The sequence below is a fragment of the Nymphalis io genome, chromosome 23 (assembly GCF_905147045.1).
Source record: "Nymphalis io chromosome 23, ilAglIoxx1.1, whole genome shotgun sequence".
Classification (NCBI taxonomy): domain Eukaryota; kingdom Metazoa; phylum Arthropoda; class Insecta; order Lepidoptera; family Nymphalidae; genus Nymphalis; species Nymphalis io.
The window spans coordinates 5,612,257-5,628,665 of record NC_065910.1 but is presented as its reverse complement, the minus strand read 5'-3'; the positions used below and the strand labels follow the sequence as shown (position 1 = coordinate 5,628,665).

The 16,409-nt window shown below is 33.7% G+C and overlaps 1 protein-coding gene across 1 annotated transcript; it reads left to right on the top strand.

Annotated features, from left to right (window-relative positions):
- Positions 1–657: 657 nt before the first annotated feature.
- On the top strand, positions 658–16,364 carry LOC126777462 (ciliogenesis-associated TTC17-interacting protein-like). Its single transcript, XM_050500471.1, has 2 exons — positions 658–665; positions 15,893–16,364. The coding sequence occupies exons 1-2, from the start codon at positions 658–660 to the stop codon at positions 16,362–16,364; spliced, it is 480 nt and encodes a 159-aa protein (XP_050356428.1).
- Positions 16,365–16,409: the final 45 nt, after the last annotated feature.

The window sequence follows — 16,409 nt, the reverse complement described above, 5'->3', positions numbered from 1 at the left end:
TATGTGTTAATCTTGCTCTATTAAAGCTATCCGTTCATTTTACGACGTGACTAACTATTTTTATTTTATGGATCTGTAAAAAACTTAAATAAAACCTTTAAAAGAGAAATAAGTAATTGACAATCAATTTAAAATAAATAATAAGAATTGAAGAAAGGTTTCTCGACAGCTTACAATAGTAGCGAATACTACAATTAAAATATGGACTAAGATATATTATTACATATAACTATACGAAAATATCTTTCTATTTTCTACTTGAAATAATATATAAACTATTTTATTTTAAGCTAGCTATGCGCGGAATGCGTTGCGTTAAGTCGCGCGCTGTAAGTGCCTCCTGTGTTATGCCAGCAACAAACCAAGCCAGTGGAAACAACAACGATTATATTATGTTTCCACCATATCAGATAAATGAATGTAATAAATTATTATTGCGGAAATATATTTGTCTCACATAAATCCTTCAAGTAAATAACAAAACGTCGAACTAATAAAACGTCCTATGAAAGAGGATTGGTGTTTTAATAGGCTACGCAGATATAATGAAGCGCAGTTATAAATATTACTTATTTGTATAATTTGTTTCCTTTCGTAACAAAAAACAATAGATAAGTTTGTCTTGTATATAGATATCTGCTTTAGCTCAAAAGCAACATGGACAGGTACAAAGATACACTGGTGGTAGGGCTTTGTGCAAGCTTGTCTGGGTAGGTAACACCCTGAGTGGGTGGTCAGATATTCTGCCGCAAAACAAAGTACTCGGTATTGTTGTGTTCCGGTTTGAAGGGTGAGTGAACTAGTGTAATTACAGGCACAAGGGATATAACATCTTAGTTCCCAAGGTTGGTGGCGCAATGGCGAAGTAAGCGATGGTCAACATTTCTTACAATGTCAATGTCTATGGGCGTTGGTGACCACTTACCATCAGGTGGCCCATATGCTCGTCCGTCTACCTATACTATAAAAAAGACACTTATTTTGTGTAGTGTAGATAAGTCTAACAATATACATAATTGTAATTCTATTAAAGTAACGCCTTTTGAGGAGTTAACGTGGATCTTACTCCACCATGCGGTTCCAATGCGGGTTGGTGGTATGTGTGGCAGATTTTCATCCTACACATGCAAGTTTCCTCACATTTCCCTTCACCGTCGAGCACGAGATAAAAATATGCACACGAAATGTCGTTTTCGTTTAAAAATTTAATATACGGAACCATTGGACACGATATACAAACTTTATGAACTTTTATATAAACTAAAGAAGCATCGTTAGGTGTTTTTGATTTACATATTTATCGCTTCACATAAACTGAAATGTCCATTCATTGAATATTATCATATCTTCGTTGAGGACAGCTTTCATGATATTTGTTTTTTTATTTTTTATATATTAAATACAAGTGTAAATTCACCGCCAGTAGCTGTTTGACTGTTATCACAGCTCCTCTGATTAATGAGGGTTTGAAATATAATCACTTTGAATTCGTATGTTGGTCACACAATTTTACTGGATCGAATTTCACAGTCATTTCAAAAACTGTTATTCTATACGTGTCCCAATTTAATGAACTTATGAAAAAGTAAAAATAAATTTATATTCATATCGAAATACCTTTGAAAACAGTTAATAAAAAAAATCAGGCAATCATAGGGACTGCCGATAGTAGTGAAAACTTGAAACTGTTAAATAAATTTGTCCAATTTCACTCCTATTTGCACTCCAAGTAATAATTCAACCCTTTTTTTATATAGCTGTTTATACATGGTTGGTTAACTCGGGAACTAAGACGAAATGTACCTTGTACCTGTAGTTATACTGGCTCAATCATCCTTCAAACCAAATCTCGATATTACTAAGTATTGCTGCTTACCAAACCAGATGGGGTCAAAGTCCACCAAAGTACCACCAAATATTTGATTAGTTTAAATTGATAGATATTACCTTTAACCTTATATTTTATATTAACCTTCTCCTCAAAAAGAGGAGAGGAGGCCTTTAGCCCAGCAGTGGGACATTCACAGGCTGTTACGGTTTCGGTACGATAGATATTATCAATAGTACATGTAATCAATTATGTGATTTTTTTTTATCATAGTGTAAAGCTAGGTAAAGTCGAAAACCAATTAATGCAACGATTAAATAAGTTGATACACTTAAATATCGTTTCACCACAGACCCGTGTTTAACTGCGCAAATTGATTTGCACAAGTAATCGTGAACAAGCTGCACTTGACGTTGCAGCTGGTTTTCAAACCTATTTAAATAAATGTTGATTAATTGACAAATCATTGTGAATAACTTTTAACTATTATCTATGTACAGAAATGAATAATTGACTGATAAACTTACATATCGACGCACTTTCAAAACGACTGGGGTTAACACCATGTTAAATTGCATACGGGTTCCTTTTACACAGTTGGTTAGCGCTAAGGAAGGATTTTTGAAAATTTAACCTCTAAGATAGTGGGATGAAAGTTTCTATCAAGAATTTTCATTTTTGAAGAAAGAGTTATGGAAATTCGTTATTTTCAATATTGAATTATGACGATTTTTTGGATGTTAATATCTAAATACCCGTTTGAGGTGTGTTTATGAAATTACACATGCACATATGCATCTCGCAAGTTTCAATATATGAGCCAAATTTGACATGTTTATGTGAAATATTTTTTGAGTTATGAGGGGGTCAAAAGTGGCTCCAAATGGTTCGTGTATAATACACACCGTACTGCTCGCCAGTTTTGTTAGCTTGAACTTGACTTGACACGCTACCGCGTGTCTTGATAAGGTGCCTTTGAGTAGTGTTTCAGTGAAAGTTATTATAAAACTTTATAATTGAAGAAAACCAACAGAAAAATTAACACATAGCAAAGGAAAATAAATCTAATTTTTTGCAGCAGTACACACACTCACAAGGAGAATGCATTCTACATTCGTAGAGAGCGGTGGTGAATGACGAACATTCGCGTTTCACATCAATATATTATAACTAATTGGTTAAAGTTCTTATAGAGTAAATCTTTGTACATTAATCGTTTTCAAAGTTAATTGACCGTTGAAAAATAAGACTTGAGTACGCGAGGCACTACGTTTCTTTTTAAAATACAATACTAAGATAACACAAATACAATAGTTTGCTTTTAAAATTTCAACAGGAATACAATACAATATACATTTTAGTTAAATATTAAACAACTAATGATAATTTGATCTGATTTTGTTTACAGATAGTATCAAAGTAGTATCATATTATTAACTCCTAAGCATATTTTATAATATAGCATGCGATATATTTTTTCGATACAAAAATTTATAGCAGATAATTGTGCTATGGTAATAAATTCAGTCGATCTCTCGCCGAATAGGAATATCTAAATATTTTGGTCACGAACCATCGGCTGATGAAATTTAGCTGATATTATATTACGTTGCTGGTTTAAATTGAATTTTGATACAAATGTTGTAATCTTTTAAATATGATATATATTTAAAAGGTTGTTCTATTTTTCAGATCACTCTCATATAATAATAATTTTCTCGTGAATCATTTTTTGTCGTACAATTTCACTGATTAGTATTACTCAACTATTCACTACCATACGCACAAGTACACCATGATATTGGATAGAGTGGAATATAATTCACCTGCACTATATTTCTTAACCCTTACAGTCCGATGACACGATAACTTAGTTCCTCCGTCACCTTTTTATCATAGAACTGCGAGGCATCGTAAAGATCTGCACCCGTACGTAGTTGATTTATCTAAGACACGTACGATGCTTCCTCGTTTCTGATACGCACCGCTAAGATCTGGAATACCCTCCCGACCTCGATAATAGTCAAGCGCCAGCTTATATATTAAAAAAAAACATTGGACCACGAGTTAATTCAATAGCCGTTCTATAACCGAACAAGCAACCGAAAAACCTGCCCGCCTCCCTCATATGCGGGCAGTCACGGGCAGAAACTAGTACGTTTATAATTTCAAATTAAATTACTCAACTTACGACCCCAAATTTGTTATTCAATTCGCAACAACCCATGTCTATGATTTCTTAATTAGATCATTAAATTATATTCAAAATATATATATTCCAGGTAATCAAATAGATGGTATGTAATTGAGCTCTAAAGTATATAATAATCAGATGCGACTAAGTACTGTGTCACTGTCTGCTATGCGTATTCATGTGGAGCTAGAGTCAGTCACTGTTTCACAATAATATGTGGAGCGTTTCTTGAATAATGAAAATATAAACTTTATATACCACAGTAACACCCTGTGAATGTCCCACTGCTAGGCTAAGGCCTCCTCTCACTTTTTGAGGAGAAGGTTTGCAGCTTATTCCACCATGCTGCTCCAATGCGGATTGGTGGAATACTCAAGTGGCAGAATATCAGTGAAATTAGACACATGCAGGTTTCCTTACGATGTTTTCCTTCACTGTAAAGCACGAGATGAATTATAATCATAAATTAAGCACATGAAAATTCAGTGGTGCTTGCCCGGGATTGAACCCACGATCATCGATTAAGATTCACGCGTTCTAACCACTAGGCCATCTCGGCTTATATACAGTATACTGAAGACTCAGTTTATATACAATATACTGAATATAAAAACTTTAACAATTACAATTAAAAGTTATAGAACAACACTTAAACATTATTTTAAATTCATATTAAATTTTAAATGCTTTAGTGTCAATTTTGGAAATCAGATTATTATTTAATTTTTTGTTTTTTTTTTTTTTTATTTCTTGGACAATGGATTTATTTCCCATTGTCTTTTAGTACAGATATTTCTTGGATCCTGTAATGACATATAACATATTTTTATCCTGTTCGAATGAATGAAAAAGATGCTTATGCTCTATAAATTGGTATCACAATTTAATTAAAATTTGGTTTGTGGATTGGTTCTGTGTTGAAATTACTCCTTGGATGCTTTATGTCCCGTTGAAATGCATAGTTCCAGTGGGATTTACACTAATCCAAAATTTGTAACGCCTGAACGAATATTAATCGGAATCCGTGTGTGTGTGTACTCCCTACAATCTTCATAGATAATAAGTACAAAATAGTAATATCTGCTACATAATAATCTACTGTCCGTCTAAGGATATTGGCCTTGGATGGAATTTGTAACATAAATTGGTGGCGTGTTTGATCGATACTATTTTTAATCTAGGAACATGTATGTTTCTTAACTAGTTTATGAAACAGTTTATCAATTTAAAATTGTTTTTTTTTAAATCCTGAATACCTGAATGTTGGGCTGGATAGCGTCAAATACAGAACATAACAAGAATGAAAATCCTGATCAAAGGCATGGAAAAACGCCTTTTTTATTCCAAAATGCCCAGACTTAAAAGTACTAAAACTTTAATTTAGTTTTACAGGTCTTTGAGAGAAATAGTACCTGTTACAGAAGTTGTTAATTTTTCGGATAAAATAGATAAGAAAGTAATATTAAGTTTAATTAAAAATCTCGGAAGTATAAATAGCTCGACTAGAATATTTCCCAATGTTTTTTTTAAATTATTTTCATCAATCCCTTAATATCTTTGCCAATTGCTGTAATGCACTTACAACATGAATGGTCCTTATAAGATAAAAGCAGGAATTCCGTTTGACATTCATTGTTCAAGACTATCGAATGCCTACTTACACGTACTAGCTGAAAATACAATACATATACGTTACGCGCAAAGGGATACAACATACTTTAAAAAAAACTTGAAAAATTACTCTAAAGTTTGTCTTCAGCTACTCTTTTCATTGGTTCTTTCAAAAGCTAAGTTTCAACTTTCAGTATTAAATAAAATGGAAAAAACAACTATCACAATTATACATGGAAAGGCTCTGGATGAAATACTTTCCGTATTTCCCTTTAAGTCATTAAAAGGTTTTTTAAATTAACTTCGATGCAAGCGTTTTTTCAACTCTAAGCCGTGTTAAAGTTTTTAAAAAACTAGTTTTAAAATTTTGAATGAGCCTTCGAGGAGTTGAGTAAAAACGTAAATTCGTTTGATATAAAGAGTTCTAATGAAATCCTTTTCAACTTTCTATAGATGGATGTTTTATAATTATAAAGAGGCCTTATATCGTTTCCGTAAATAATAAACGCGACTTAGCGCATAGTAGAATATAACTAGCATATAATAAAAAGGTAATTTTGTTATAACATTCAAAAGAATATCACAAAGTAAAGTCAGAAACCGGGATAAATTTATTTAAAATTATTCCATAAATACACTGTTTATTCGTTTTTTCACGTTTTAATTACTCAGCCAATCATCATGAAATTTAGCATTTTTTTTATATAGATTAGGAAGGTGGACGAGCATATGGGCCACCTGATGGTAAGTGGTCACCAAACGCCCTTAGACATTGGCATTGTAAGAAATGTCAACCATCGCTTATAGCCAATGCGCCACCAACCTTGGGAACTAAGATTTTATGTCCCTTGTGCCTGTAATTACATTGGCTCACTCACCCTTCAAACCGGAACACAACAATATCAAGTATTGCTGTTTTGCGGTAGAATATCTGATGAGTGGGTGGTACCTACCCAGACGAGCTTGCACAAAGCCCTACCACCAGTATACAAATTGTCAAGGGCTTAGAAAAGGACATTAAGCGTGGCCTTCGCTACTAGTTAGTCATATTAAACGCCCCGAATGTTTCAAACTTTTAGCAAAAAAAAAATCAAGCGCGAACAAACTCAGAACAACACATTTACTGTTATGACAAATTACGAACGGAAATAATTTGAATACATTTAATTTCGTTTGTGTATGTTTTTATGCATGTGTGAGTGACAGTGAAAAAGGTCGGGAATTTTACATCGTGTCAGGGTTACGCATTATTGTTTCGACTAGGTAATATTTTTTGATGAAATAATAATTTTAAAGATAGAATTATTCTGAAATTGTCTATGCTGATTTGTATTTATTTAAAATGAAATTCCTTACTATTAATTTATCTTTTAAATAAATTTAAATTGATGGACGGAGATTTCAAAATCAAGGTTAAATAGAAGTAACTTGTTATACCATTAATGTTATGACCGATGTTGCTTACTTGCGTTTCTAAAGGATGGATAGTTCATTGAGGCAGAGTACTACCAATGACCCTATTCTATAAACATCTAAGGAATCCTACAAACATAACGACTTTTTTTAAATTAACATATTTTTGATCATTCAATTATTTAATTCAGCATTAATTTTTAAAATATATATTGACAGCTATGTATGGTAAGAAGTCACCACCGCCCATATTTATTGGCGAGTATTAACCATTTATACTCTAGGCATGGCCCTGTGGTAAGAACGCGTGAATCTTAACCGATGATCGTGGGTTCAAACCGGGCAAGCACCACTGAATTTTCATGTGCTTAATTTGTGATTATAATTCATCTCGTGCTTTACGGTGAAGGAAAACATCGTGAGGAAACCTGTATGTGTCTAATTTCACTGAAATTCTGCCACATGTGAATTCTACCAACCCGCATTGGAGTAGCGTGGTGGAATAAGCTCCAAACCTTCTCCTCAAAAAAATGGAGAGGAGGCCTTTAGCCCAGCAGTGGGACATTCACAGGCTGTTACGGTACTCTAGGCAAGCGCGCACCACCCTAGACTGTATCTTCACTTTCCATTAGGTGTGACAACAGTCAAGGGCTAGCCTATATAATTAAAAAAAAAATCATCACATCGCCTATGTGCAACCTCTTGTGAAATAAGATGTTATGTCCCTTGTGCTTGTAGTTACACTGACTCACTCACCCTTCAATCTGGAACACAATAATACTAAGTATTGATGTTTTGCGGTAGAATATCTGACGAGTGTTTGTACCAACCTAGACGGGCTTGCACAAAGCCCTACCGCCGAGTATTTATTGTTAGTATGTTTCACTGTAATGTAATAAACCAAGAAGCTGTTTTATTTTATATAATTAATCGAGATTTCAAATATATTTTGAATAGTCTACAGCAGGCTTCGAGAGGTATTTATTTTAAGAACTAATTTTTAATAACGAGTAATAATTGTTGCAATAAAATGTTTTAACATTTTTAATTTAATTTGTTGGGTTACAACATTCTGCTTTTTATTCAATTTCTAAATAATATTGAAGGACTGTGTGAAATATTATTTAAAGTATACTTTTTTTATATAAGAAATAGTACCTACTTCTAAAGTTAAAGCATAACTTATATTGTGGAACACGATGGTACTGCTTTGAGCAAGCCAGGTGTCTAGGTACAACTCGCTTTCAGTAGTTCTAACGCTAAGCAGAAAATCAGCAATACGTTTTATTTCTGGTTTTCCGGTATAAGAGTATGTCAGTCAATATCTATGAATGGTGGGGACTTACCATCATGAGACTTATCGCACCATCGGTATTCTCATTTTAAATAGAACAAAGAGGAAAGGGAAATTTATATAAAATAACGATATTTTTTACAAAAAAACAAACATTTTTGTGTTATTACTTTTATGCTGATGAGAGAATCCGATGAATGTCATATTACTTGTATATATATATACATTTATGTGTAAGTATATGTTAGCTAATAATAGAAATAATGAACGAAATAAACAAATTTCAGGAAATATAAAATATTAGAAATATTAGAAAGAAATGATAACGACCGTAATGATGTTGAAGAAATATGATGAATATTACATAAAAACTAATAAATATAGAAGCTTAGTTTGTGATATTCCTGACGCTAAAGTCGGTTTTCATTTTAGCTCCATCGCAAGTGTCCGTCTTCATTTCCACGATGCTGCACGACAGCATCGTGCAATTGAATTGAAGGCAATTCGTTTCTTAGTAATTCCTAGAGTTACAGTTTACTATATATGTATGTAAGAAATTGATTTCACAAAAAAAATCATATAATATTCAGTTTATGTGAACGAATCTAATACAATATTTTTAAGCAATGTTAGTAATAATTATTAATTAATTAATTGCGAAATTTACCGTCATTTTTTCTAATTTCCTTTTATCTCATTTCTTTTAGGAATAAGAGTAATAAAACCTTGTCGGGGTACATAATACTCACTGTACTTGCACTGCTCGTATAGTGTGGACGCGCTTTAGTGAATATTGATCTCTTAAATTTTTGAAAAAAACCGCTTCGTTTACTGGACTCTGTTTCTTACAACTTCGTGACTCGGCTAGCTAAAAGGAATTTGTGATTTGTGTTTATGATAACTTGGCGCGTAAAAAGGACTATTATGGCTGCAGAACAAAATTCTTCTCGTCGTCCGTACTCTAATGAGGAATACGCTGACATCTTATTTTGCTATGGATATTGTAACGGTGACGCCGCAGCTGCTCGTCGTGAGTATAATCGTCGATTTCCGGATCGCCGGACACCTGACAATAGTGTCTTTATTGGTGTGTATCGTCGAATTAGAGAAACTGGTCGCGTGCAAAGGAGACAATCTGATTCCGGACGCCCTCGTGTCCGTTCTCCAGATGAAGAAGATGTAATTATTCGTCATTTTCGAGAGGACCCTACAGTTTCCACCAATATTGTGGCAAACCGACTGGGCGTATCTCAATGGAGAGTCTGGTTTACTGTCCACGCGGCTGGATTGTATCCCTATCATTACACACCCGTACACGTGATTGAAGAAGGAGATCCTGCAAGACGTTTAGATTTTTGCCGATTTATGCTACACTGTGATGCAGAAAATCCCAATTTTTTGAGAAAAATTTTATGGACAGACGAGTCAAAGTTTGACAAAGATGGTATTACTAACTACCACAATATTCGATATTGGTCTCAAAAAGAACAGGGAAACCCTCACAAAAAGCGATTAAGCGGTTCCCAAAGACGTTTCTCGGTAAACGTCTGGATGGGGATTATCAATGATAATCTTATTGGGCCACATTTCCTACCTGATAACTTAAATGGTGAAAGTTATGAAAGCTTGCTTAGAGAAATCCTGCATGAGTTACTCGAAAATGTTTCGCTGAAACTTAGGCAGAGAATGATATTCCAGCATGATGGTTGCCCCGCACACTTTCGAATGTCCGTAAGACAGTGGCTAGACAGCAATTATCGTAATAGATGGATTGGCAGAGGAGGACCAATCCCATGGCCAGCGAGAAGTCCAGATTTGACTCCGATGGACTATTATGTCTATGGGAGCATATGAAAAGCCTGGTTTATGATGTTTCACCAGTACAAACAATTGAAGAACTCAAAACAGGAATAATGAATGCTGCAAATTCTATTCGACATAGCTTGAGTAGTGTTGTAATAAAAAGTGAATTAAGAAAAAGAATGCGTATTTGTATACGAAATAGGGGATCTCATTTTGAACACGAATTATGAATAATAAACAGTGTAATTTCGAAAGTATGGAGTAACTAAAAAGATTAAGTATTTTGTTTTTGATTTAAATTCAAAATTGCAATGACAGCTGGTTTATCTCTCCTTTTTTACCTATTACCCCTATTAAAAATAATCTTTAACTACTTTGCATTGAGGTCCTTTTGTCTTTGATCCAGATTTAATTTCTTAACAATAGCATTTCTTAGAATTTCCTACCTGGTCTCTTTGTTATCTAATTTTCTCCTGAGTTTATGATTGTTACTGTACTTTTTATGTACCGATGGATAGCTAAGGAAACGCAGATGTTTTTAAAATGATCCGCACGATAAGAGCCATAGTGATTTTTACAAAAAAATTGCGAGTAACTTAAAGAATCAAAATTAAAAATCGAAAAGTTGTACAGTTTTGGATCTGTAATTTAAAAATGCTTGAAGATTGTTTTTGTTTTATAACTGGTTATTATTAACTAGGATGTACCCTAGCAAGAAATACAAAAAAAATAGGGAAAATACGTTGATTTTTTTTTTATTGAATTTTAGAATCTTAAACATCCTTTAAATAAAAAAAAATATTAAAAAATTAATAACTCGAAAACGATACACTTTTGCATAAGCATTTTAGGGGTCATTTGATAGCTATTGTCCTGAACTATAACCCTTTAAAAGGATCGTGACATATTACCCTGTAGCCCTGTATAAAACTCTGCTTCCATAAAAAGTTGGTGGGTAATTAAAAAAAAATAGCGAAACAATATAAACGATAATTTTAATAAACATTACAAAAAAATTACTGTATTTTGAGCCGTTATTCTTTTTAAAGTTCCCTTAAAGCACTGAAACAGTCCAGCAGTGGATTATAATAACAATGATAATGGTGATGTAAGTAATTACTATATTTTTAAAAAAAATTTGGTAACAATGATAACTTAAAAAGTCGAGATGGCCTAGTGGTTCGAACGCGTGAGTCTTAACCGATGATCGTGGGTTCAAACCCGGGCAAGCACCACTGAATTTTCATGTGCTTAATTTGTGTTTATAATTCATCTCGTGCTTGACTATGAAGGAAAACATCGTGAGGAAACCTGCATGTGTCTAATTTCATTGAAATTCTGTCACATGTGTATTCTACCAACCCGCATTGGAGCAGCGTGGTAGAATAAGCTCCAAACCTTCTCCTCAAAAGGGCCTTAGCCCAGCAGTGGGACATTAACAGGCTGTTACTGTACTGTTACTGATAGCTTTACACTGAAAACAAACTGTTCAAAAATGGCTTCGACTTGACTTTTACGAATATTTTAATTAAAATCTACATATAATAAAGACTGGAATTAATTTGAATATCGAAAATGAATGAATACCATAAATCGTATTGCTTGATAATAATAATAATAATAATAATATCCTGGGACATTTTTCACACACGGCCATCTGATCCCAAATTAAGCTTGTACAAAGCTTGTGCTATGGAAACCAGACAACTGATATACTACATATACTAGTTTTCTTTTTGTAAATACATACTTATATAGATAATTACATCCAGACTCAGGACAAACAGATATGTTCATGCACACAAATGCCGAGATGGCCTAGTGGTAAGAACGCGTGAATCTTAACCGATGATCGTGGGTTCAAACCCGGGCAAGCACCACTGAATTTTCATGTGCTTAATTTGTGTTTATAATTCATCTCGTGCTTAACGGTGAAGGAAAACATCGTGAGGAAACCTGCATGTGTCTAATTTCATTGAAATTCTGCCACATGTGTATTCTACCAACCCGCATTGGAGCAGCGTGGTGGAATAAGCTCCAAACCTTCTCCTCAAAAGGGAGAGGAGGCCTTAGCCCAGCAGTGGGACATTAACAGGCTGTTACTGTTACTGTTACTGTACACAAATGTCTGTCCTGGGTGGGAATCGAACCCACAACCTTCGGCGTGAAAGGCAAGTGTTCTACCAACCACGCCAACCGGCTCGTCAAATATTATTAATTGTTATTCTTACGTTGCTTGATAATTGTTTCAAATATTATTAATTGATATTCTTACGTTTAGTATCATTCAGTATACTTCTATACGTTTATTTTCGAATATATTTGTTTGAAAATAAACCTATATACTTCTTCATTGAATATCTTATTGTGAAAGGAAATGATCTCGATAACGCTCTGGGAATAATCATATATGTATATATTTTTAATAGGTAAGGTAGCCAATTGTGCCATCTGACAGTAAGTAGTCGCCCATATTATATTATTTATACTGGTAACATTATTTCGTTATTATATTATGTTGATACTGTAGGACTTCCCTTTGTTGTACTTGAAGACCATTCAGAAGTAACGTACCTTCAGATCTAGTTCTTCGAAGAAATCAGATCGTATAATATATGTTTTGAATGTGAAAAATAAATAAATATTGTCTTTGTTTAGAGACCAACTTCAAATATATAGCTTTTTTCACGTTTGGTGAATTGCGGCAGTTGTCATATGCTGACGTCACTAGTTGTGCCCTCTTTGCGCCCTCCGACGGCAGCTGTATGACTTTTCTCTTAAAGTGTGTTTGTAACACTACAAGGAAATGGATTCTGTAAACTTTTACGGTTTGGTTTTATAGAAAAGGTAAGAATTTTTTTACTGGTGGGACAGCTTGTGCAAGCTCGTCTAGGTAGGTATCACCCACTCATCAGATATTCTACCGCAAATTAGCAGTATTTGGTATTGTTGTGTTCTGGTTTGAAGAGTGAGTGTAATTAAAGGGATATGGGACATAACATCTTAGTTTCCAATGTTGGTGGTGCATTGGTGATGTAAGCGATGGTTAACATTTTTACAATGTCAATGGCCCATATGCTCATTAGCCTACCTATACTATAAAACAACTGGTACTAGCATAAAAGATGTGCAAGACATTACTCTCATATGTATACTTTTATTATCATTAAGCATTCGTATAACACAAATATTTAGAATCATTTAGATATTTGAACAGTGCCTTACCAATATCATACGTAAGAATAACTAACTTTGCTAGTACGAACAATTTACATTTAAATTTTTGTATTGCAAACGTATTATCATAGTAACGAAACTTAAAAGTTATGAACAATAATAACAAATCGGGAGCACCAGCTTTGTTTTGACTTACGGTAACGTAAATTTCGATGGCTGCTTATTGCCCGAGTGTGCTTCATGCTACAACCTATTTCTACCACAAGGGGAGTAAATACAAATAAATTTATAATTGAAATGACATCATAGCATTGGTTAAGATTATCTTTGATATTCAATATGATATCGCAATAAATATAACCCATGATTATAAGTGGCTTGTAATAACTGTTTTTACAGAGTACGTAATTTATTAGATTCATAAATGCACTCAATAGTTTTATATAAATGCACTAATTCAATTACATACAAGCACATAAACGTTAAAATTCCAGACTTACTTAAATACTAGATATGGAAATAAAATTATATATTGTATAGTAATTCAAAATTTATACATTTTTGTCATCTCTTACCGTTAGAAAATATTATTTTATTAAAAATAATATATCATTGATTGTTATTGATCTTTTTTTTAAATTAGAACAAATAGAAGCATTTTTAAATAACACTTTTTATAATGGTTTATGTTCGACTTTAGACTTTTAATATAAAGCGACTTCGAGAATTAAGGAAAGGGACCCATTCTTAAAGGATTTATTGAAATTTTGAACGAAAAGATAAACCCAAGGAAAGAAAACCCTAAATTTGTAGCTTACGGCGGCATATATATACGGCATTGCAAGGCGTATTGATCTTCTTTTATAATTATTCTTGTAACTAAATAATTTTTTGTAAATTATTATTTAGGTCACCACATATTACACCCCCACACACCCAGACAACATACACACACACTATCGTAGGTATACATGTCCACTCGTCGTTAGCGACAATATCAAACAACTTGTAGGCTTATAGTTTTAAATGTTTTAGCTTCACGATACGACAGACACGAAGATCCGAGCACTGTCTACGTTTTTTTTTTGAGTAAATAAAAACTCGATTAGCGAAAAGTATATAAATTCATTGCCCCTAATTGGGTATTTGCCAAGCGATAGCGAACAAAGCAACTGGAATAACTTCAGAAGGTCAAATGAGGGTTATCGGGATTTATTGTAATGGGCAGTTGGAAAAAGTTTTGGGACCTTGCTTATCTTGAAGAAAGCAATAACGTTGATGATTCCATAAGCTTAAATTTGTATTAGAGTATTGTTTTTATGACTTTTAAGTTTAATAAGAAGCTAGCCAAACGCACTGACAAATGTGTTCTTATTAGTAACGATCCGAATAACGTTTGTATAGAGATAAAATATTCTATTTTTATCAAATAAGTCACAATAAACACGATGGTCGATGGTGGTTTAGGTGTATTTGAAAATAAATTCATTGTACATCACCCTCGTGATTTATCGAACCCATCCAGGCTTATAGACCAGCCCTAACATGTCAACAGCTGGATGTACATATATCAAGCTGTTGACATGTAATGTTATCGGATGTCTTCTTTCGAGGCATTTTTGCGCATCGGATAGCATTTATTCAAGCGTAAAGGATTGCCTATTGCCACTACAGCGTGCTATGTTTGAAGACGAAAGTCTTCAACCAATGCGTCTTACCTGCCATGATATACGGTGCCGAAACGTGGACACTAACTGCGGGACTAGTCCACAAATTCAAAGTCGCTCAGCGTGCTATGGAGCGAGCTATGCTCGGAGTATCTTTGAAGGATAAGATCAGAAATGAGATTATCCGGAAAAGAACCGGAGTCACCGACATAGCTTGCAAAATTAGCAGGCTGAAGTGGCAGTGGGCTGGTCACGTATGTCGTAGGACCGATGGCCGTTGGAGCAGACGAGTCCTAAAGTGGAGACCGCGAATCGGCAAGCGCAGCGTAGGGCGCCCTCCAGCCAGGTGGACCGACGACCTTAAGAAGGTGGCGGGCACCAACTGGATGCGAAAAGCGGAGGACAGGGAGCTTTGGCGCACCTTGGAAGAGGCCTATGTTCAGCAGTGGACAACGATTGGCTGTTGATTGATTGATAGAATATCATCAAAACAATCCAAATATCTTATATCATAATGTGTATAGTATTTATAATATTTTATTTAAACGGATATAATTCCATATACCGAAATAGTACTTTCACTGACCTTTACGTACAGGTCTTTAAAAAAAAAGAACACTGAATGATTGAGTGAAAAAATTATATTTTTTTTCAATTGTTTTTCATGCACATGTGTGTACATTAAAATAACTATTGTATAAAAATCTAATTAAAATAATATTTCACATCGTCTTTTAATATCGTATAGTAATGGGTTCAATTTCAATGATAAACGTTAAATAAAAAGCGAAATAATATAACCCAGCAACTAAAATTAAGTTGTCAAATACATTTTATTACAACGTCTCATTATTAAGAACTAGCTAAAATAAGGATTTTATCCCGTTTATTTTTTAATCGATAAGACATCAATATCGTAATAATAATGTTCAATTTAACACTGAGTATTATGATTACGATATTGATGTCGATGACATTGACATTGACTATTACGATATCGATGACATTGACATTGATTATTACGATAACGATAATGATGATATTGATATTGATTATTACGATAACGATAATGATGAAATTGATATTGATTATTACGATAACGATAATGATGATATTGATATTGACTATTATGATAACGATATCGATGACATTAATATTGACTATTACGACAACGATATCGATGACATTGACATTGACTATAACGACAACGATATCGATGACATTGACATTGACTATTACGATTACGATATCGATGACATTGACATTGACTATTACGATTACGATATTGATGACATTGACATTGACTATTACGATTACGATATTGATGACATTGACATTGACTATTACGATTACGATATTGATGACATTAAGATATAATTATATTTACCATTACGATTTCGATGTCAAATTGTACATTGAAAG